This window comes from Labrus bergylta, chromosome 16 (genome assembly GCF_963930695.1).
Source record: "Labrus bergylta chromosome 16, fLabBer1.1, whole genome shotgun sequence".
Classification (NCBI taxonomy): domain Eukaryota; kingdom Metazoa; phylum Chordata; class Actinopteri; order Labriformes; family Labridae; genus Labrus; species Labrus bergylta.
The window spans coordinates 3,091,701-3,115,893 of NC_089210.1; the positions used below are offsets into that span (position 1 = coordinate 3,091,701).

The following is a 24,193-nucleotide window of genomic DNA, read 5'->3' on the forward strand; positions in this document are numbered from 1 at the left end:
AGAGTTTCAGAGCGGGTCAGTCACAGAGAAGCCATGCCCCAAAATTGCTACCTGAGAAGAAATAGACCTCAAAGTATGGATTTGAGGTTTGAAAAAGGGGCACTTCTGAGGAGCAGCGAACCGTTCCTGACTCAATAAAAGTGCATTAAGAAGTGCTTCAGAAGAATTGGTCGCCCCAGACTGCTTTTTTTTAAGTCCCAACTTTTTATTACACCCATCCTGCATGACTACGTTGGAAGACTTTCATTTCAAATGATCGAATTAATCTAAATTAGTTTTAAAGCGCAATAAAAGATGGACTTAATTTGAGTTTTTTATGATACTTAAAGGTATAATAATGCAACATTGTGAATACTAATTTGGCTTCATAAGAAAAATCCCTTGTAGATATGTACAGACTTCCTGCTAAGAGAGTGAATAAAGCTCCCTCGGCTTTTTGTTCACATAGATTGGACGGCGCTTCCTTCAGCTTTTTGATGTTCCGTTCAGAGGCTCAAACATGTCTCATACATGTTTTGTTTTTTTATCGAGTGCACCCCTCCCTGTCAAACCACTAGCCCTGTCACCACATGGGGGAAGAGTGACAGCCCCACGCACTCTGGGACGCTGTGTCCAGGTGCATTAAAAGTGAAGAGTGTTGTCACAAGAGTGCGACAGAAGAAGGACCAGCAAACTTTCCAAACAGAAAAAATAACGTTCTCTAGGCTAAAACGACAAACACATCACTGAATCAACTTTCAGATCATTACTTAAAAGTGATCACAGAATCAGGTTTCAAACGCTCTGCTTGCCGTCTCTGTCCCGGCTCGAGAAACAGAAGGGGCAGGGGGGGAAAGTGTGGAGACGAGAGGGGAGGGGGGGTAGGCTTGGGCGAGAGCATTTTGTTTTGATCTGAAAATCTGCTTTGAAAGTCAAAGTAAGCCTTTGAAGGGCTGAAGAAGAGAGTAAAAAATGTGCAGAAGTGCATACAGCGAAACGGGGCAAACTGTCAGTCTTCCTTTTGTGCAAAGTGAAACATGAAGGAAGAGTTGATCTTTTTTTCTTTCATCAAGAGGTGAACGAGCTGTACACCGAGACGTTGACGTCATCTTTTGTTATTGTTTTGTTAGAGAGCCCCCTGCTGGCGGAGTATAAGTTATTTTTCTTCCTGTATGTCCCTTTCCACTTGGACATGTACACAAGTTACAATTTTTCTTCACCTTTATTCAACTTAAGAAAATCCCTTGATATAAAATCCCTCTCTTGGGGTCGACTAGGTCTAGATAGCACACCTTCACAATGTGTCATTATTACATTCATTCAACCTTTATTTATACTCGAAAGATCATTGAGGGGCAACCCTCATTTACAACGACATCGAGTCATTACAGAAATAATTAGAAAACAGACTTTAAATCAAAAAGAAAAACAGGGGGCAGATAAATACAAGACTGCTAAAATCAGTCTACAAAAGTCTAAAATGTACTAAGATAATTGAGCGAGTACAAAACTGCAATTAATAAACACACTTATGTAAAACAGTTACAAACAGAGGTTGGGAGGTTTAAAATCAGGTTTCTAAAATGCCCAAAAGGTAAAAGTTCATAAAGAGGGCATGTCAAAAATGTTGGTAGCGCAGTGGGTAGTGCATGTGTCCCAATGTATGGAGGCTGTAGTCATCCAAGCTGGCCGCCCAGGTTTGAATCCGACCTGTGGCTCCTTTTCCACATGTCATTCCCAACTCTCTCTCTCTCCCTGATTTCCAACTCTATAATAAAGGCATAAAAAAGCCCAAAAATAAACCTTAAGTGCAAGTTCTCAGAGCCTTTTTTGTTCTCTCCCAAACCTAAAGATGTTCAGTTTCAAACAATACATCGCTATTTCTCTTTATTGACAAATAGATCTGTAGACGTTGTTCTCCAGCGACTGTGTTTCATCATCCTTAAAACGCAGCGTAACAGCTCGGTGTTCAGAGACCCTTTTTCTCATCATTGACCTTGTTCGGTTGGCGTCCCTTTTTGTCTGGACTTGGGGGTCCCTTTAAATTTTATATGTGGATCTGCTCAACAGTTTTGGCAGCTTTCCCCCAGATGGCTGCTCGGCTGCAATTGGGCTGCTTTGTGTTCGCAGTGGACAACAGATTGTGGAGTTATTTTTAGGTTTGAGAACAGCTGTCCCGGTACAGATGACAAGACCTTTACCAACAGCGGTCCTGATAGAGACGGAGGGGATGAGGGAAAGTGAGCAGAGGAATCTAGCCTGGAATCTGATTCTCTTAGTGTTTGAGTGTCAAACATAGATGGTACACCAGAAGAAGTTGACGTATCCTCAGGCGATGTCTTTAACCTTTATGAAGTGTTGTCATAGTTCCTGTTGATTTTGTCATTGAATCTGTGAAAATAGAATTAAATTTGATTATTTATGACACTTCCAGGTAAAGTCCAAACATCCAAAATGGCCGTGTTGTAGCTCTGATGCTACTCGCTGATGTTGAAATTGAACAGCTTTCACTTCCTTTAAATTCAGTTTCTTTCTTAAGGCTAGCCACACTAACACAGATATGGTCATATAAAATTAATTTGACGCTAACGTTGTTGTCTTAGCCCAAACTATGGCCACTTGTAGCCCCCCAAAAAACCCCAAGATGGAAACCCCAACCGTGTGAAGCTTGGGGATTTAAAACAGTTTTCCACCAACCAAGCGGTGACATCACTGTGGGTTTGTATCTTATTTACAGTCTGTGCTTTTGACACTACTTTGAACCCTTTCTTAGTACCTTCAAAAGGTTGCCAACAGGCCGTTGTTTTTATTTAACCTCTTGCCCCCGGGGGGTTCCTGGACTGTTTGTTGTTTTCTGCAGATTGCCTGACCCTCGTTTCTCACCTCAACACTTGGGAGGGCGTGTTGGAACTCGGTGTGTTTTCAGGCGGCAAATTCTCCTTTTCAGATTCACACCTCGGGCTCTTTCCTTCATCGCGTGTCAGTCACATCGACTGAGCGTCTGTCCCGACATTGACACTCAGTCAGTGGGGAAACAGCGGGTATGTGTGGGTTAAGGAGAGTTAAAATTCTCCATGATCTTCGCACAGTTTCATCCAGTGTTGTCACTTTTACTCAACAATGCCGTCATGTAAATCAATGTTTTTCATAGAGACAGAAGTGCTGAATTCACAGACTAATTACTCCAGAATAACAAGGCCCCAAGCTGCCCAGTTGTTATTTCATCAGGTCACATCTTTGACTTAATCAGCATTGACTTCACACATCAACACTATCAGCTGTCGACATGTCACCACGGCCATTTTCCCTAATCAGAGTCTCTGAAAGCTCTTAAGAAGATCAATTGAACTTGATTTGCTCTGCTGCCGATTGATTCCTGTGGACGACTCGGGGCTTTTCTTCCCCTCCCGTTCCATGTCTTCAATATTTGTTGGCTTTGAGGATGTGAAAGGAAGACGACAGAGTATGTTGCATAACAGAGAACTCACTGTTGATCCCGGCTCTTTAACACTGCTGTGATTGAAAAAGATTAAGCGAACTGTACAGCATCAGGGTCTTCACGGGTTTGTTTTTCAGCTCCAGCAGAGATTCCTGAGACCTCAATTAAACTCGTCTGTCCTTGACTGTCCCCTGCTTAGTTTTCTCTTTGAATATCGCTGCAGGGGCTTTGTCACAGCGGCTGGCCAAGCAAGCGGTTGGTACTCACCATCCTGCTGGACAGCCACTACAATTTAAATAGCTGATTTAATGTTCTCCCAGTATGTGGGAAGGGACGGAAAATCAATGCCTATATGAGCTCAAAGGCAGTTTATGCTTACACTGCACTGTCCATTGCTTATCTTTATGTAGATGCTTCAATTATAGTACGTTTCTATTAAGCCACACACTGTATCATGTATTGAAGTAAAGCTAATATCAAGTGCAGGCAAACTTCTAGAGTTCAAAAACTACCTGCTGACATTTCCCTCTATACGGAGCTGATGGATTTATGAACTTACTTAATTCAAAGAGTGATTCAGTAACATTGACGCCTGTTCCCCTTTCAGGCGTCTTGCTGGATTGTTGAAGTTCAGAGCAAACACACCACGTGTTTGATTGGTCATTGTTGGTGAACATCTTTGTCTCTACTTTTGGCACGAGTTGACTCTCTTCTGCGTTTTTAATGGATTGAGAACGTTGAATCTTTGGCAGAGATGGTCAATGATAGAGAAATCTCTGCGATTGGCTGCGCAGCCAAGGGGACCAGTGCACAGCCAAGACAAACAGGGATTAGGGAACCAAACAGATTGGTCTTTTCTTCTTCCACAAACCAAAAAGCATGAAAAACGAGGGCTATTAACACCTCGGGCCATGTTCTGTACAACCTCTAATCAGAAACTTTCTCCACAATGAAAGGTTTGCAAATGATAGCTGCTGAGCAATTTGGGGTTAAGTCACTTGCCCAAGGACACATCTGATATGTAGCTGCAGGAGTTGGGGATCGAACCCCCAAGTTTCCGGTTGAGAGACGACCGACTATATATATTTAGTCACAGACACTCCCATTGTACAACAAATAAAATAATTCACTACAAATCCAAATGTTTAAATAGTACTTCATAAAAAGGATGGTTAAAAAAAATAAGGATATCATTATCATCAGAACTTCAGTGATTTGAGTACAGATATTTTGGAGCTGAAATCAGCCTTAGATCTACGTCTCATGCTTTAAGAACTCATGTTACATTGTGTACAGTAAAGAGGGAACAGTATATACAGTAGTAGAGCTAACAGGGACTCCCACTAGCTGTGGGGAGAGACGGCAGTGCAGATGGTTTAATGAAGATTATCGCAGCAGGAAGAAGTGTTTGTGCTGCGATCCACACGGGAGGTGAGGGGGGCGGGGGGCGGGGGGGGGGGGGGGGGGGGGGGTCCACTCATGACAACAGCAGGGTGCTGTATCAGAGCAGCATATCAGGACAGAAGGAGACACATGATGCTTGAATGACTGGATGTAAAGGAGACACAGAGGTCACAGAGCCGTGCAGATTTCTTTACGTGTTTTGTAGATTAAACCGTTTTGTTTCTTGCAGTTTGAGTGATTCATTCTGCAGACTTGTTTGTACTAGATAACATATGTACTCGTGCATCATGCTTTTATTAAACTGTAGTAGTTTTTTTTTTTTACACTGAAGCCTTATCAGATGTCTCGGGCTTTGTAGCGTTCAAGGACATCGAGAGAGAGAGAGAGAGAGAGAGAGAGAGTGTGTGTGTGTGTGTGTGTGTGTGTGTGTGTGTGTGTGTGTGTGTGTGTGCGCGTCTGGCTCTGATGAAACTGTCCTCCATGATGGGAAATAAACTTGGTAAATGTGAACAGCCACTGACAGATAAATGTTCAAATTCACCTGCCACTCCGTTATAAATCATTATTTTGTGGCTGAAATCTCCCAGGCACATTCATTTAAAAAAAAGAAAAAGCTCTTGGCTTGCTGATGTCATCGCAACATAAAATAAATCTGTCATTTCAGACCTAAACAAACAAATGTTAACTTTCAAGTGACAAAACACGCGAGATGTGCAAATGACTAAACTCTTTTTCTTTAGGAGCAAATGAGGAAGTAGTCTGTCGAGTGTTGTTGTAGCGCTGCAAACCCCAGTAAGGAGTGTCGGACTCCATTAACTAAATGATTACCTTTGACTTGGAAATCAATGTTTGTTTCCTCTTCCATACAAAAACAATCAATGCTCTCTTCAAACAATTGTTATCGTTATTTCTGAACCTTGAAGGCTTTATATGTGATTTTTCACACTTCAATATAATATAAATCAAGTATATCCTCTGAAAATAACTCTGAGTCATGACTGTCTACAATGGGTGTAACACCCGAGTCCCACTGTCTGTGATGTTTTCAGAGTTTTCAGAGTCCTATCTTCAGTTTGTTTACATCGCCCGGACGGCCGGCTGACTCCTCCCCTCACGTATAAAAGTTGTTTAATTGAGGGACTAGAGAAAAGAAGAATAACATACTGTACTCACTGCTTAACTGTGTTTCTAGATCACGCTCATTTCAGGTAAATTTACATGCAGTGTGAAGATACCAGCATAATAAAGATCGCTAGCATTAGCATGCTAACACAACAATGCAGCAACAATTTGGTTTCATGCTGGTGCTCAAGGGCGACATCTGCTGGATCCAAAAAATCCCATATAAAGCCTTTAAGAAACGAGCTATCTTTAACCCAAAGCACGTTTTCCTAAAATGGAAAAATAATAATAATAAAGCGATATTTGAGCACTCTGAGTTTCTGCTCTTAACATCCAAAATGCAAAGAGTTGTAAAGTTGTAAAGGACATTTCAGATCGATGGAATGGTCACATCCGCTGAAGGCGAATGAACCTGATTTCTATGCAACCTGCTGCATATTTAAAATGCAACCAGGTCAACCAAAGCTGTCCACGTGGAGACTCAGCGTGACCTTTAGCTCATTATATATGCAGCGCTATACGCACATGGGGACTTCTTCGCTTTGGGCTGTACCTTAACAGTGCTTCTGAATGGATTGGGTAGTTCTCTCACGCTGCTCTGTATTCACTCCTCGGGGAGCAAGCTGCTTAAGTGTTGTCCGCTGACCTGCGGCGCCCTTCCCCAAAGGGAAAAAAAATAAAACAACCAATCATTGCCTTTTTCAATTAAGCCGTGATGTGGCGCACGTTCACTTTGTTGATGCATCGTTTATCTTCTCCTCAGGTTTATCATCGGTGTAATTTGGAAAGTCATGTACTGTAATGCACCTTCCCCCCTCCCTTTTTTCTCGTTCTCCCTTTTTACAATACCTGAGATGATGATGATGGGGTGGAGTGAAATAGCCACCTTCCTATTAAACCTCCAGCAAATTATCGTTTCTCATTTCCTCCCCTGATATGTCCCAAGCCATGAAGTCGTAAATCTAGACCGTGTGATGTTGCTCGTTATTTTTACCTGGATGGATTTAAAAATGGTTTTCTTGTGCTTTACAGGCTTTAATTAGAAGACACAGCAGCTTGTTCAAAGTCATGAAGACTTGTGTGTCAGTGTTTACTGTACTTTCCTTCATTTTCATTCCCAGTATTGGAAAACAAGATTGCGGTTAAATGTCACATTGTTGCTGAAAAAAAGGGGAGAACTCGCGGTCAGTCGCACCTTTTTGTTGTAATTAAAATCATTGAAGTGGAGCGTCCAGGTCGCCTGAAACATCACACTGCAGGCGACCATTATGTGATAAGGTTTTACACAGAGGATCTGCCAAAAACCATCAAGCAAACAAATCATCCTGTCTGCATACAAAGTCTCTCTGGCTGACGGTGATGTAATCGGTGTGATTTAGTAAGACTGCAGTAATAAGAAGATGTTTGCGCTCAAACGATTTACCCTCAGGTCGTTTGTGTAGTCCAAAGTTGAATGTCCCACACTTGTTTGTCCCACATTCTTGGAGAATAAAATCCAAAGAGCTGCTCACACTTTATCAAATCAAAGTGGTCCTTTGGTTAATCTTTCAACTCCACTGCTTACTCTGTGTTGAAAATATACTGACCCGTCCTGCACTGTGTCTCAGGAAACACCATGATACATTCTCCTTGCATCTTCGCCCGCACTTAATCCCTCTTCCACCTCTCCTTTTGTCTGAGTTGTCTTCCTTCCCCTCATTAGAGTCCTATCTTTAATCGTGTGGAGACGTGGAAGTCCCCGGGGCCAAATACCTAATTAACAGTACAGGCTTCTGCGTCGGATGTGTTTCGCTTTCAGCAACCGCAAATGAGATGAAAGAGAGTCTTGGAGAGTCCGTCTAGATTTGTTTTGTGTGATTTGTTTGAAAATCCGCTCACGTAGATATTGGTGTTTTTTTCAGTTTATTCTCATACTTTGTCTACGACGCGATCTGTTAAACTATTTTACATTTATCTGTTAGATGAAATGCTGAAGGGGGGCAGACAAAACCAACCTGACACCAAGTTTCTGTAATACAAAGGATATTTCCCGTATTCCCTGTTGTAAAGCTCTGTGTTCCTAAGTAGGAAATGTTAGCCAAATTTGACTTTGACCTTGATTATGACTTTGTTTTTGTTACTGATTGGCTCATATCTGTCAATAGACTCTATGAAACAAGGACGTAGTCTCAGTGTGTCACTTATTGGTTCCTGATTTAGCATGTTGAAGCCCAATGATGGCAGTCACTATTTGAAAATGCTCACACTAACTAGCATGAGCATAAAGGGGAAGTTGAGGCAAGCTTTAAGCGTCCTGGCATCTGTCTGTCAACTAAGTCACACCCAGATTTATACAAATATAAACAAACACAACTTTTAGGCTTCATAAAATCAAATGGCTACAGCCGAGGTTGCTGCCTGGATCTGTCTTACAAATGAACAAAGAGGTCAGAAAGCTCCAGAAACACTTGTAGTTTGGAGATCAACTTTATTAACTTTATTAGACTTAGGCGTTTCCGCTTTTTGCCTTCATCGGGGTCATCCCTTCAAGCCTTTCACTCTCAATGCACGTCGGTAAAGTTGTGCCAGAAAAACCCTCACTCTGCTTTGAGCAAAAAGCATCCCCATGTTGGATACCGTATTGACCAATAACATTAAATCAGAACATTGTAGATTGTATTTGGAGTACTAAATAACCAAGACTTGAACAAACAGTCTGAAGGACCTTCGGCGATTTGAATCGTCTCCCTCTTGGCCCGGTAGTCCTTCACAGCCTGGTTCACTGGTTTCCTGAAGTCTACATCAGCTCTCTGTGGGAATGCAAGGCATGCTCAGAGAGTGACGGCATTATTTATTTATCGATACGTGTGTTGGTGAGGTTTATTTTCCCATTTTGTGTGTGTGTGTGTCTCTGTATGTTTAATTTATGTTGCTTGATGGTGACCCAAAGACCCAGAGGAATGGGAGCCGCGTCCAGAGCTGACAGAGACGGTCACATTAGAGATGGATGGAGAGGCTTCTGTTGGCAGCAGATAAGCCCCCAGTTTATAGTCTTTATGTACATCTCATAAAACCCCCAAATAAGCATACACGCTCAGAGAAATAAGCACAACATTGACTCTAAATCTGCCAATATTATTTATAACTGCATTTCATTTTCGAGTAAGATGTGTGAAGTGTCTTCTACTGGTGGGATTTAGGAATATGCATTTGTCCTGCAGAGTTGAGCTGATTTAGTCCAGCAAATAAGTGTCACTCTCCGTCAACAGCCAAAACAGCCAATTTTCTACAGAAAAGACTGAAAAAGTAGTTGCACTGTCCTTTCTTCCTTCTCTTCTTTTCTTGTGTTGACTCTCCTGCACTGTGTCAATGGAAGCCCAAGCTCCAAATCTGGAGTATTTAAAAGCAAATACCCCTAAAGAAATGTATGTACAGAACTTATACTGTGAAGGAAAAGGTTATACACACATCACTTAAGTGCAGGGCAGTGCAAAATCAGCAGACCTATAGAAGAAGACAGGCCCGCACACTTGGCGCAAATGACACAAAAAGTTTCAACTGATCACAAACGCTTCGACCAGAGGCATTCAGTTCAAAGATTATCAACTGAAGAAGACCTCTGGTCGAAGTGTTGTGATCGATTGAAACTGTCCCAAATAAAAGGCAGCGTCATTCCATAGACTGAAGTGAATAAAAGCCTGGGCTTTTGATTCAAGATTTACGGTAGCTAGTTCTTCAAGTGTAAGGACACTCTAATGGAAAACAGTAACATTTCAAAGGGGGTTACTTCTTCATAGTTTATCATTTGTCCAAATATCAGTTTGAAACCGATAACTATTGAATGAACCATGTTGAACGTAATGACATTAAACCAAAAGAAAGCTGGAATAAGAGAATATTTGGTGTCTTTGCTTGAAAATTTACTTTAAATTACTTGATTATTATTTGATTATATAAACGATTTACAGCATTTTTCAACCAAAGCTTAATTGAGTAATCGTTCAAGCTGTACACTTGTTGCCATTTTGCACTCTTCTTGTTATTAATTAATATTAATTATAGCGTCACTTTGCATAACAACTAGCATAATGTCACATAACAGTTTAGATGAGGCTTATTGTTGGCCTTTCTACACAATGTTAAGGAAAGGTTAAGTAAATCAAACAGATGGAGAGAGATATCATAATTGGTGCTGTTAATTGATTCCTAAAACATGACAAGTCGCATCATTTCTTTCTATCCATTCTATTATTCATTGTCTTTGATATTTATGTTGATGGATGGAGAGGTTGTCTGGTGATTAATGACGTTGAAGGTAGACTCTCCCTCATCTTGACAAACGTATACTTCCCATATGGTTGTGACTGCGTTGCCTCGTCTCCCAGGCTACCCCGCCAACCATGTTCATCTTTGTCTTTCCCCATCCCCATCCCCATCCCCATCCCCCCCCCGCTGCCTATGTTCAGTGAATCAGTTGACTTGTTATTGTGGTCATAAGGTTTTGTACATATCTCCTGGGCTTTTATGGCCTATTTTATGCCGTTTCCATTCCATACCACCATGGTCGGCCCACCCTCAAGTCCTTCATCATACATGTCACCACCAAGGCGATGAATTTCCCCACATAATATCCATTAGCCCCTCATACTACATCATGTATATGATGTGGTATGGGTTGTAGGTTTTTCCAGCAATGATATGACAGAAACATTGTCCAGGAATTGAAGTACTTTGTCTTTTAATAGTGATTGAAGCCTGTTATTGACATGAACACGAGCCTTTTTAATGAGTGTTGAATACACATATACAGAGTCGAAAAACAACTGAAGGTGTTGTAAAATAATTTTAACAGCACAATTTGAATTGGTTGATCCCATTTTGGTTTACATGTGTTTCCTGCCCTAACCTTAAATTTCAAATTAGCTATGAAACTATGCTACAAACAACCAAAAAATCAGCTCCAAATCAGAGCAGTGTCTCAGCTGGAAGTAAATCACCAACAACACTTGGTCCTAATCCAACAGTGTCTGTGTTGAGTTGAAGTTAGTTGACACTGGAAAAGACCCGGATGCATACAGATGAACTGTAACCCTTTAATCACATCTGGCTTCCCTTTAGTTTTCTTATACAGAAAAACAACTTTTAACAAAAATAATAAGTCTAGTATTTGTTTTCTCTCCAAAGCAAAGACAATGATGTTGACAAGTAATCGGTTACACAATCAGAATAAAGTTCTGTTAATAAATCCATGAGACACTAATGGCTTGGGATCTTGGGACTCCTGGGATTGGTAATCATAATCCTTCTCTCTGTTTGATTGTAGGGGTTGTTAGTGGGGTGGGATTATCAGTGTCCAGGCTGGACCACCGCATGGAAGCACCAGGGCACTTTGCTGGTCTTTCTCCCTCATGTGATCTCTGCTCGCCCTCTGGCTCTTTTACTGTTAACCTTCTTTGTGTCAGCCAAAACAGTGGACCAAACTAAACAGGGATTTGACAATAGTTAAACGTCTGACAGCTTGGTGGGCACAGACAAAGTGCTCAGATGGCTCTCTTGGATAAAAACTCCACCACACTGACGTCCAAGAGCTCGAGGACATCTGTGGCCATCACGGTGTTGGCCGACCCCGCAGAAAAGAACAGAAAATATGTTGATTAATTACCGAAATGGGGTTGGACGGTCAGGGGTCGACTTATGTAGCCCAACTGTGATGGATGAAGAGCCGAGGCAACACGTGGCTCAGGAGAAAACGCTCGCATATGTGGAGATTAATGAGACCAGTGGATTGGCCCGTGGCGTCCGACTGACGCAACCTAATGCCAATTAAATGCCTTTCCATACTCTCTGCAACCTCTCATCCGCGCAAATCCAAAACACTGGTCCTTTATAGACTTTGAAAGTGATTGACAGCCTGCGTTGCCAGTTGGTGGCGGGTTTTCGCCATTATTGAGATCATTCACCATATCTAAGCCCCGTTAATCTCTTAGTCCCAAATTATAACTGTGTGGCGTCAGAGGGATTGCTGGAAAACTTGAGCACTTTGTGAATATATCAGAGAAAAGTTGAGGACTGAAATGTGGGGAAATTGGACTAAAGATTGCACAAAAGGTCCCCAGTCTCCTCTTCAAATGGAGTTGTTTGGATTTTTAGTCATGTTTCCTGAATGGATAGGAACCCACAACATCCCTGTTTTGTTATACTTCTTAAAGGCCATGCTTTCTTTTCAAAAGTAGATGGAACTACAAAAAAATACTTTAGAGGACTTTTTGAAAACGCAATACTTTAATCCCTTCAGGTCGAATAAATATTTTGTAACTGAATATCTTGCAAGCTTACTTTTTTCAGGAGTACAACTAGATACCAGATGAGATTATTTACCATTTACAACAGGAAACAGAAACAGTTTTTGATAGGTCCTAAGTCATCCAGGTCATGGATAAAACCGAAGAAGACTTTTAGAGGAGTGGTGAACCATCTGGAAGACCTCAAACCATGTCCACTGTTGGATCAAGCTTTGAAGAAGCAGTTTTTGGAAACAGCCACTTGTTCTTGTTTGTGTGTGTGTGTGTGTTGAATGGCCTTAGCAGAGTTTTCAACCTTCAAGTCAACAAGGTTAGCATTTTTCTTTCAGCTCAATAGCATCATGCTAACATCCTGTCCTGATAGCAAGGTAGGCTCCATCTTGCCGGTCACCTAGCCATCCCTGTAGTGCCCTCCATGTTTACTGTCTTGCTTCCTCTTTGTTACATTGAAAGGTGTATCTGTTGGTTGTTGACGATGTTCCCTTCGTTAAACGTCAGGATATAAAAACATAACATATTTGAAATGTTTGATTTTACTGACCCTAATAAAAGAGAAATGATTTAAAACAATCAGGATTGAAGACCACCTGAACCATAAAAGTTCACTTGACAGATGTGTGCCACATTCCATCAAAACCCTTGAAATTAGGACGTGGAAGGGAAGATGCTTGAAGAGTCATTGGGTGTGTTATCCCTGGATGTTCACATGTTATTTTCTGCTATGAGGACAGACTGGTAATAGAGAATTGGATTAAGGTACAGCATCTTATTTGGCCCTCTGGCACTGACATAATAATAATACAAAGATGGTTTCCTCTGAGCATTGTTGTGATTTGGGTCATGGTCTGTAATGAGGACGGCCAACAGAGGCGCCAAAATAACGACTGTTTCACCACAAAGAACCAAATGTGCATTTGAATGAGAATGACACACATGCTGTGATAAATACTGTAGGTATCGGCAAGTGCCAATTCTTGTATTTGTATCATTTGTGAAAGTGTGTCTGTGTCATTGGTGGGATGATATTTTGCAGAAATACCCCATGATGATCACTATCTTTTAGGTTGTCTGATAAGGGAAGATACATTTTTGTAGTTCAACGTTCATATACCGACTTTAATTGATGCATTTTAGCTTTGAATATGGTTTATGAAATTGGGCTTAAATTCACCGGACACTGCTCCTGATCAGTTTTTTATCTGTAGTAAGGAGTAATAATAGTGATTTGACCATAAAAATAAGATGAGTTATGCAACAATCTAAGTATTTGTTTATGCACCTTCAGTCTGTACCTCCTAAACGAGGTAATAGGATAAGCCTCAGTCTTTGTATCCATGATTGCTTTGGTCACCTCTGCAGTTTCTCATCTCAGACTCCCTGTTTATTTTGTGTTCCACTGAAGTGTGTGATTGCAGCCGGCCAGGTGGCTGCCGCCGAAAGTGTTGTCTCACATTCGGGAGGAGAAATGGCAGATTTTTTTAAGAATGTCTTTCCTGTCAGAAGTGAAACGCTCACAGTTTGATGAGTGAGCTGCAGCAGAGGAGCAAAACCCATCAGCTTGCCGAAAGGGAGGGAACGAGGGGGTCGAGCCAGAATTGATTCATGCCACTTTTCTCCTGACAGTTTGTTTTTGTTTATTGAGACATTTATTAAAGAGAGCATGAAACGTCAGCAGTTTCTGCGGCGAGGGAAGCCAAACCACAGACAGAATATGTATGTCCACCTCGCGAGCAAAAGTGAGATGAAATTGCTGGAACCGCGCGAACAAAGAATTAAATGAATAAATGCATCGGAACAAAGTGTCATTCAATCTGTCTACGCCGTGAATCTCTGGTTGTATTCATCTCTTGCTCCTCTGGTGTCTGGCACTTTTATTTGTCTGCTGCAGCAGCTGAGGAAATCGCTGGTGGTTCTGAGCTAAACTGTGTGGAGAACATACGACACCATCAAGCTCAGAGATCTCCCGATTGCTGATGGGTTCTGAGATTGCCTTGTAGGTAAAAAATATCCTTTTCAATCTACCGCAGTCACATTGACATGCTTGTTTTCTGTGGGTTGCTTAGTCACAGTAGTCAGCTGAAAGTGTCGAGGGTGCAAGTGAAGCTGTTGGGTAACAGGCTGTGTGTTGGCAGTGCACAAAATCACTGTGTTTTTTTTTTTTTCAAAGGTGGAACAGGGAAGTGTGATTTCCTGCTGGTCGCACCGCTAGTGACCCTGCCATTCTGTCTCTTGGCTCTGGTGTGACCACTCCAACCCTGTGTCTGAGTCATCCTACAGCGTCTAATGCTTTATGCTCACATTGTCTTCAGAATTTCCCCCATGCTCTCCAATTTCTGAAAACATTCAGAACCTATGTCTGATATATTGAGGCTTCTGTAGAGTACAATTTAATTCCTTCCCTTTGTGTTTCTGTATTGTAGAAAATCTCTGCAAAACAGCTTTTTTATTTCAAGAAATACTTCTGGTTATGTTCAAAAAACAAACTAGAAATGTGGGTCAACTTTAGTATTTCTGGCCACAGATCTAGTTTGCTGCAAACGTAGCTTTCTCCATAAAGAAGGAGGTTTTACAGTTATGTATTTTCAGAGTGGTGGTGTTGTGTTCTTGCAGCGCTCTGGTTGTTGAGGTATGGTCGAGCAGTTCAGTCTCCTCAGGCCATTGTTTGGTGTGGGGTTTTATGGGAGGCTGAAAGCAGTTGGAAGCTCAGTCTTGATTCATGAGTGGTGGAGAAACTGTTCATCAGCCCTGTGTTCGCATAAAGAACAGACTTGCTGCTATTAAGCCTCAGGGATATCACTATCTCTGCAACACTGGGCTGGATTCTGACTTGTGCATTGGGATCTGTCTGTGCTTCAGCTTATAAATTTCTAAACCCTTTGAAACAGATTATAACGACTTGTTGGCTAATGAAGTTTTCCCTGATCTGAAGGCGTAATAACCTGTTTTGGATGTATGAGGGAACCATAGGAATACATGAATTTTTGCTAAAAAGAGAAGAGGCTGTGGAAAGAACTTGAAAGTCCAACTTATTTGCATATATAAAGTTAGTATAATGAAAGAACTGGAAGCTAAATGGGTAACAGGATTTATCTGAACCATAAAACCCCACAATTAACTCTCAGTTTTTAACCGAACATAAAAGATTAACTAAGCTCCTCATCTTGCCAAAAACCGAAGAAAATGTGTAAAACAAATAATTGCCAAAGACCCTGAAAAGCTTTATAAATGTTACCAAAAAGAATCAGTCGATGGCTCTATCAAAAGTTAGCAAAGGACAAAAGGCCAAACAGAATCACCTAAAGGTCTTTTAAAAAAAAACAGACCTCCTACCATAGACTTTATAAAAACATGGACGTAGTCTCAGTGCCATGACCCATTGGTGTCTGAAGAGAGGTTATCAAGCCCAACAATGGAGGTCATCATATTTGAAATGTTATCTCAACCCAACTTTCAATCGATTAAAAAAACAGGCAACAAGAGGTGGACCTGATGTGGGTTAGGGTTAGTCTGTTAAGTCTGTTATTGACACACATGCATTGGATCATTGGCTTATTTCTCTTAACGTTGAACATCTTTATTGTCTTCAGATTATTGTATTGGAAAAAGTAGGAACCCTTTTTGTGTCAGGCCAACATCCAGTCATCATATCGGCACTTGTAGAAGAAGTCGAAACAAATGTTGAGGTACAACAAAAACACACAAATGAAAGATTGAGTTTGACTTTTCATAAAAGTCTCTATAAAAAGATTTTAGAGCTGACTGAGTATGAAAGATCACTTGGATTCATCTCTTGATAAACCTAACATCCAGGCTCATATCATGCTGCTGTTTACAAATGGATCTTTAGACACAAACCAAAAGTTGTCGGGAACATGCCGCCCGCGCTGAAACATTCTCGGCTAAACTCTGCTGACAGTCGGCCAGCTGCCATTAATTTCACTTTCTTCTTCAGACACATCTCTCTCCATAATGGTTCATTCATTACCTCCAATAGACGTCGAGGATTTATGCTTTGGCTCGCCTTGAGCTTTGGCTGCACTTTGCCAAGAAGACAGCTGGTAATTCTTTAATATACCGACACACACGCATCATCATTATTCAGCAGAATTAAAGGCTAGTAATTTTTCCCCCCTCTCACCCCCACTGACATCCCGAGCTGTCCATGTGTACATCTGGAAAATAAAAGCTGACGTAGCTTTTTTTCCCCCTGAAATGATTCCCTTGTTTTCTCGAGCACAAGTTCAAACAAAGGAAACACTCTGCAGGGGGCTTTCAGATACTTTAAATCACCGCTTTGCATCATCACTAGCTGATTAATTATATCATAAATAAGTAAAGTGCCCCCTGGTTCAGCTTCTTAAATATACAAGAAGGATTGCATTACAGGTAGATTTACTGCTTAACCATAACCCTTTTTCTAGTAGGTTATATCTAGCTTTCACATTTTCATTGTATACAGCTTACTCAAAAAAGTCTCCAAATGTAGTTTTTCCCACTTGAAACAGTGTCAGTATGTTGATTTTATGGATTTGATGATTGGTCAATAATTGGCTTCTTTTGCATTAGTTCCTCCATCATGCAGCGAGGAATGGAGGCACCATCATCTGATGGCACTGCTGAGGTGTTATGGAAGCCCAGGTTGCTTTGATAGCGGCCTTCAGCTCGTCTGTATTGTTGGGTCTGGTACATCCTCATTATAATACAAAAGATTAATGCATGGATGCTAGGCTTAGAGATGAACATGTAATCACACCTCCATAGATTACAACACATTGTGATGAACATTGTCCACCACGGCCTCTTAAATATCCTCAATACCTGCTACAGTCAGCATGGGTCTTAAACACCATTTTTGATGCTGTCGTGTAATACCGATGCTCTGGTGTACACGTTGTTCTCTACAGACTTAAGATAACATCTTTAATCCCTGTAAAAAATCACACAACAGCTGTTTTAATATGTGACATGAGAGGCGTTCATGTCTGTAGAATATGTCATGGCAATCCATCCAATGGCTGTTGAGAATTATTCAAAGGATTGCTATGTGGTTTTTTTTTTCATGCTAAGATTAGAGATGTTTTGTTAAGTCATCAGGTCAGGATTTGTTGACCATCTCCGTTGCACAACATTGTTTATTTTGCAATGGTTTCCTTGAGACATTTGGCCAAAACGATGGAACAATTGACTGACATTGCCACCCAAAAGGAAACGCTGGTAAAAACAGGTGGCACGCCTTGTGAGTCAAGCTCTGTAGATTAAAGGATATGTTTTCTAGAGGATGTTACACGTTTTTACACGTGCATCACTGAGCTAAGCACTCTCTCAGGAGTGATTGCATGCGTGTCTGTGGAGGGCAGGGTGAGGTCCCTGCTTGAAACCCGGCAGGCTATCTCTGCAGATAAAATGGCACACAAGTGACTGCGTCTGAGATCACATGCCACTCAAACTGTGCAGTCATACCTGAGAGTGACAGAGGATGCTGGGGACGAGGGGAGGAAATGTATGAAGGGAATAAGTTTGCAGTTGGACGAGGAGCGAGGGGAACTAAAGGAGTTTGCTGCAGTAGCTGAGCCGCTGCGTCTGATTGCAGCTCTTGATAAAGAAAAGTATCAGATAGGCAGTCAGAGGATTTCTACAGTTGTTGGTGGACTATGGATTGGTCCACCTGTTTATCTCTTTGCCGATCTTTGAGAGGGCTGATTGGATTTTGACAGCACTTGCTGGAACGATGGCACTTAACTTGTGTTTTGAAATGACATGTCAGGGTAGTGTCACAACAGCCCGTCAAAAACAGTATTTAACCACAGCCGAGCAAACATGCATGCGTATTTATTCAAAACAAACGTTAGAACTGACCTCCAAGGTATCTTGGAACAAATCTAAAAATCTTAAATTAAATGTTTCCTGACACCATTAGGCTGTTAGTGAAAAGAAACAAGAAGTTAGATTTGATCAGGGGCATTTTCCCCTGAAGATTACAATCCTGTTTTTAACAGCCCGTCACAGATGAAGCTATGTGCAGAAGCAATGGCAACGCTTCCTTACCTTTTTAGTCATTTAGGGCGCGCTTACGCTAGGAAAAGTTGTCCCATACCTTGCTAAAGCACTATTAGCACACTAGTCAAATGAACTGGACCTTGGGGGTGAAGTGTTCTTAGGCACAGTGAGGATTGCCTAGTGTGAGCGCACCCTTGGACCCCAAAAGACATGGCTGAGGTTTAAGAAGAATACAAAAAAAAGTCTCAATAGAAGCTGAAAACAACAGATGTTTGAATGTTTAATCAATGAAATAACCCAACCTGATTAATTGATGATGTTAGTCGATGATTAAAGCTCTAATTAAAGCTTCGAGACGCACCAAAAGACAGCCTCAAGAATCTTCATTTTTCATTAAAAACGTCTGATAGGAAAAAAAACAACAACAATCGGCTAAAACCAGAAGTATTTGATAGGTTTGAATTGAACAGATGTTGATGATACTCATCCCCTGTAAATCACGTTTACTGACTGATGAGCTCTGACATTTACGACATCATTCACAGCTGCTGACATTTTAACGTTATTGCCTCAGTTTCTAAGTATTTGCTGCTTCTTTATATTGGATACTAAAGAGAGTTCCTCACTTAAGGCCTGATTTTACAAGACAGCAGTGTTGTTCCTGTCATCCTTTTTCTGTGCTGTATATTGAGGGGATTTCTAAGCTGTTTGTTTGGTAAGATGTAGGAATAATTTTGTCTTGTACACCACTGATCATGTTGTTCTCTTTTCTCTTCCTGCAGAGCATTTTCACCGTCATGTTGGGGCCTTTCACCTTCTTCACCGCCCAGAAAACAAAGTATCTTCAGATTCTCACCTCACTCATGCGTTGGATTGGTAAGATCAAACTCATCTTTATAATATGACAATTTGGACTTCCTCACATGTTTCCTCTTCATTTCCCTTTTCCAGTTCTGTGTTTCCTCTTAGCTCTCTTTCTGCCTCCTTCTTTTTATACCGACACATATTTCCATTTTCCCAGCGTCTTCCCCCATTTCTTTCATCCCTCCCTCCCTCCCTCCCTTCCTCCTTCCCCTTGCCCGTGCGGCGCCTCCGCTCAGGTCCGTCCATCATGGTTCGGTCCTGCTCTGTGTCTTTGATTCCCATCTCCTCTCATTCCTCAGCCTGACAGGCCTGACAGCCCGTCCCAAGCTTGATTGGACCGTCACTCACAGGGCGACGGGCGAAAATAAACCGTCCGTCCTCGGCCCCGATGTTAAAATCACAGCACCGCTGAATCATGGCGCTCCAGCCGTTCCCATGCACAGCTGGGTGCTCGGCGGCATAAACAACGCAAACACATCCACACGCTGTCCACTTAGAAACACGAGGGTTTTAGCTGCACCTCTTACTCTTCTTTTATCTCCTCTCCTCCCTCTCACGTGTTCTGTGTTTGATTGGTGTTGTCTTGTTTGCAGGGCTCTTTACAACACTGCCGGTCGATTCAAAAAGGCTCTCGTACATACTGTGTTTACTCCTTGTACTTGAGCAATATGAGATAAAAAACAGACATCCCAAGCTTCAAACCTCCAGGAACATTTAGCTTTAAATCATGAAAGAAATCAGACAGTCTGTTTAGTCTAAAATAGTCCGAGTCTGTAGATGTTGAACACACTGATAAATGTCGAGTGGTTGAGTTTAAATGTTTAAATGTGTGCGACAGTTACAGCCACAACTACTGCGATGTGGACTCTAGCCTCTGTACACGGAGCGGGACTTAACTGCCAGGCTGTCCGATGTGGTTTCTAACACCCCGATATTTGACTTAACCTTCTGGTGGGGTAAAGCTTCATATAAACAACCGACATTCATCCTTCCATCTTTATTAGGATTTATATTTGCATCCCGGTCTCAGGATTCATTTAATGAAAAATAAAACTGATGATGAAAAGCCATCACCTGACTTCCAGAATTATCCGTTTAAGCAAAAATAATAAATGACAGAAATCCATTAAAGGTTTAGAAAAGAAAAAAATGTTACCTTTTAGTGAAGTGGTGGAAGTTTACATTGCTTCAATGACACAGATTTGTCCCAATCATCAAGGTGCTCTTGGTTTAAAAAATAACCGTTTCCGAAAATAGAAGTTATTTTAAGCACAGCACGTCCGTCTTTTCAGCTCAGTTTGGTTATTTTTGTGTCTTCATGCTCTCTTTATGTTTGAACCTCTGACATTCTGCAGACACAAGACACCACCTCCCCTCCTGCCCATCACTCACCACTCCCCGGCTACACCTGCAGTCACCTGTGCTGCCCTGTGCGGGGACGGGGTGTGTTTAATGTCAGGGTTCACAGCTGGCTGGTGTGTCGGGGCCCTGCCTCCCGCCCTCTGCTTGGCCTTGTCAGTACCGTTGCCACTCAACTGTAGTAACCTTCTCGTCCACCGAGCCTTGTTGTTTCTACACGGGAACATGAGTGATGGTGTGACTTCCTGCTGCTGCGCTGCCTTGTGACACGCTGTGATTTTCAAAGACGTAGCTATTAGCCCGGGACAATGCGAGACCTTTTGTGCACCCGTGAAAGGTCTGCAGCAATTTATTTGTTTTTTTCCCCCTCCTGCCATGTTACTTAATTGTTCATTAATTAGAATAAAAAGTGGTGCAAAGGGCAGCGTTTGGGCTCGGGCCATCTGTTCACATTATGGTTGGAAATTTTGACAACATATTTAGAAACATGGTTTCATTTTTTGCCAAACTAAAAAGAACAATTAATTCAAGAGTTATGAGATTTCAAAGCGACCCAAATGCAATAGCCCAATGGTGTCACTCCAATTATTTCATGCACAAGCAAGCAGTTAACAACTGCTCAAATGATTCTTCTATCAACTGAGTTCTTTTTTTTTCAAAATAATAAGAATAAAAGATGTCACAACAGCACATTTTAAAAAACGCTGTGGCCTCGGTTGAGTGTGCCGATTGGTTCAGTGGTTCCGTGCCTGGCTTAAGGGCAACCTCGGCAGTGCTCAGGAACTGAACTGGTAATGCCAGCTACCAGACCAATGTCCAGACTGGCGACCATTTGGATCCCAATCCAAGTCCCTTCCAGACTGAGCTACTGTTGCCCCATGGTGGTGATATTTGACAAAAGTGCATTATGTTAGCAGTCTTTTATTGCACGACTTTAATTATTCACCCAACACAGAGAGAATCATGAAACACCAAATACAGATACAAGTACTTAAGTAGTATACTGCAGTATCCGCCTTCCACATCATGTTGATATACAAAGGTAAATACTGTCTCGACCTGTCGGAGTCCACCTCTTCATTCCCCGCCTCCTACCTACATAAAGCATGAGGGTCATTATCAGCTCTTCAGAAGACCACCTCCTCCTCCTTCACAGTGACAGTAGAGAGCTTCTCTAATTGATATTGAGTGCTATAAGAGGAGAGGGAATAAGTTAACAGCCTCCTCACTCAGTAAACGAGTATTAATCACTTGTGTCCATCTCTCCTGGGACGGATGGATGGATGGATGGATGGATGGCTGCTGGGAGCCTCAGAGGAGTTACTGTCTGTGTTAACTGTGGAGTCAGTGACATATGGATCACGTGCTCCTCGAGAAAAAAGACTTCAAAATGATCCGTGCAAGGTGTAGATTACAAAAGAGGCTTTGCTTAAACTGAAAATCTGTTGAATCAAAGTCGAATGAATGTCTTATTTAGCTGTCAAAGGGTCTTTTTATGCTCAGTGTCGATGTAAAGAAAATTCAGAAATCATACACACTATAAAGTTCTGTTTGAGAACTCATGAAAGGAAATGGTCTAATGATTATTTTATTGTATCTTCAAAGTAACTGGACAGATTGTGATAAACTGAGTTTTAATGTGAAATGTAGGAGAAGCTGCACCACATTTTTTTTTTCATTCTTTGCGCTCTGAAAAAAACAACAACAACTTAAGGTTTCAGCCTCAGTGATCCATCCGTCTCACCCTCCATCTAATGCTCTTAGTTTACTCCAACACGGTGTACGGAGCAGAGGAAATGCCCGCAGGGATATTCACAGCTGCCCGGTGCCATTTTAAATGGGTGAGGGATGGCGATATTGTTTTTTTGAAGGTCATGGCTGCTTGAGTGGAGAGTTCGCTTTGTCCAGAGCGTTGCTGCTCACAGGGGAGCTGCACAAATATGAACAGGTGGTAATGAACCGTGCAGCAGGAGCACAGTTCAGAGGTCCAGGAAGATTGCATTTAAGGGTGGATTAGAAAACATCCCTCAGATTCTGTTCCTTTTATCGCAATATTTTAGTCAGTAAAGGACTTAAATGATCAGACGTATTCTGCATGTATCTGAGGGCCCCTGCTCGGTATCGATGTCGGTGTGTGTATAATCAGACGCTGAACTTTCTGCTGAGATGAGTTTCAGGGTGATTAGGGGAATGTTTTTCCGATGTCTGCTTTGGTTGGGGGTGTGATCAATTGGATCCATACCCGCTAACGAAGCTTTTAATTATGGTTGTGACCTCCAGGTCTTGTTTACCTCAAAGTTGCCTTCAGTCCAGAGCTAGACTTTGCTGCACATTCCACTATGTATTTCAAAGGAAGCTCTGAAACTGTAAACTCCTCACCTGTATCAGGAGCATCTAATATTTCCAGATATATTCAGTCCCTCGTTCATAAATGATTACTCAAACACAAAGTTGAGACATTGTGCGGTTTGTTTTGCTTGTAAATGCAAATTTTCCAGCTCAATGCAGAGTTTGGAAGATGATAAATACCTACACACTCTATCATCTCAGTCCTGAGACTTCCTCTTTTTAATGTGAACATGAATAAAAACTTATTTTCTTGTACTGTCAGACTTACAGTCCCATGCCTTTTGAATCTTTTGCTAAATATCAGATTTTCTTTCAGAGTAAAAGGTTGCATCCTGCTCTGGTTCTGTTAAAATATCTCAGTGCTACATGAAGCGTTTCTGCTTCAAGGATTCTGATGATAATATCCACTGCACAGTCATACAGGAGTAAGAGGAGGTTGGACCCCACCACCCACCCTCATCTAGCATTGAGGGGTTACACTCTAGATATTTTGATATTCCTATTCAGCCGACTTCACAAAACCCTAATTGGATTGTTTCCTGTCTGGCAGGTTTCAGAGACAGATGCATTACCTTCTTATCTGGGTTTTTAATGTGCACAATTTTAGAGCGCCGACTGAGTGAAAGGGGCTAATTGATGTTTTCATGAAGCTGTTAGAGAGCGTCATGGAGTCTGGCTGACTCATCCCTGTGAACCGGAGCTGCAGCAGCGAGGAGCGCTAAACAGCGGGGCCGACCGCTGTGCTGCTCTGTGCTGTGTTTACCGATAGCCGTATCTGAGATGACACAACTTGTTACGAGGCAAGGCAGCCACTTATCACTCAGTCCTCCCGACAAACTCAGCAGCAGTATGACCCGATATGATTGAAGATTTCAAGCTCTACTGCAGCACGAAATCCACAGACCTTGGTGAGAAGTGGGGTGGGGGGGGGAGCCAAGGCTTCTACTAATTACCTAAGAGATTATCCAAGAGGCGCTTCAAGAGTCTCTCTTAATTAACGCCGGGATGATTGCTGCGCTCCAAAACCACTAGAGGGAGGACATGTTTGGATTGGCAAACGAGAATGAGAAAAGAGAAACGCTGCATGACCAGATTGTTGCGTTGCATTGAGGTACAGCGTGTTTTTCCTGAGTGCTTGAAAAAGCCGCCACAGCAGGGCCACCGATCTCAAGCGCAGCTGGGAAGTCCTTGACCTTTACACTATCATCAATGAGAAATTGCTCAGGCTTAAGTGTCCCAGTCATCCTCTCAGAGAAACCAGACCCCCCAACTTGCAGCTTTCTTCTGCTCCGCTGCGCACAAGATTGATCACCCCCTCTCACCTTCTACCATTTTCTACTCATTAATTGAGTCCAGGAATCCCATCTCTTCTGAAGAATCCGCGGTCAATGACTCCTTG

At 42.0% G+C, this 24,193-nt stretch overlaps 1 protein-coding gene across 2 annotated transcripts in view; it reads left to right on the forward strand.

The window, feature by feature from the left end:
- tmem104 (transmembrane protein 104) overlaps window positions 1-24,193 on the forward strand; it is a 54,441-nt gene that overhangs the window by 20,633 nt on the left and 9,615 nt on the right. For both annotated transcript variants that reach the window (XM_020647278.3, XM_020647280.3), the window contains exon 9: window positions 19,005-19,098. In XM_020647278.3, coding sequence (XP_020502934.1) covers window positions 19,005-19,098 — 94 coding nt within the window. The remainder of the gene's footprint in view (window positions 1-19,004; window positions 19,099-24,193) is intronic.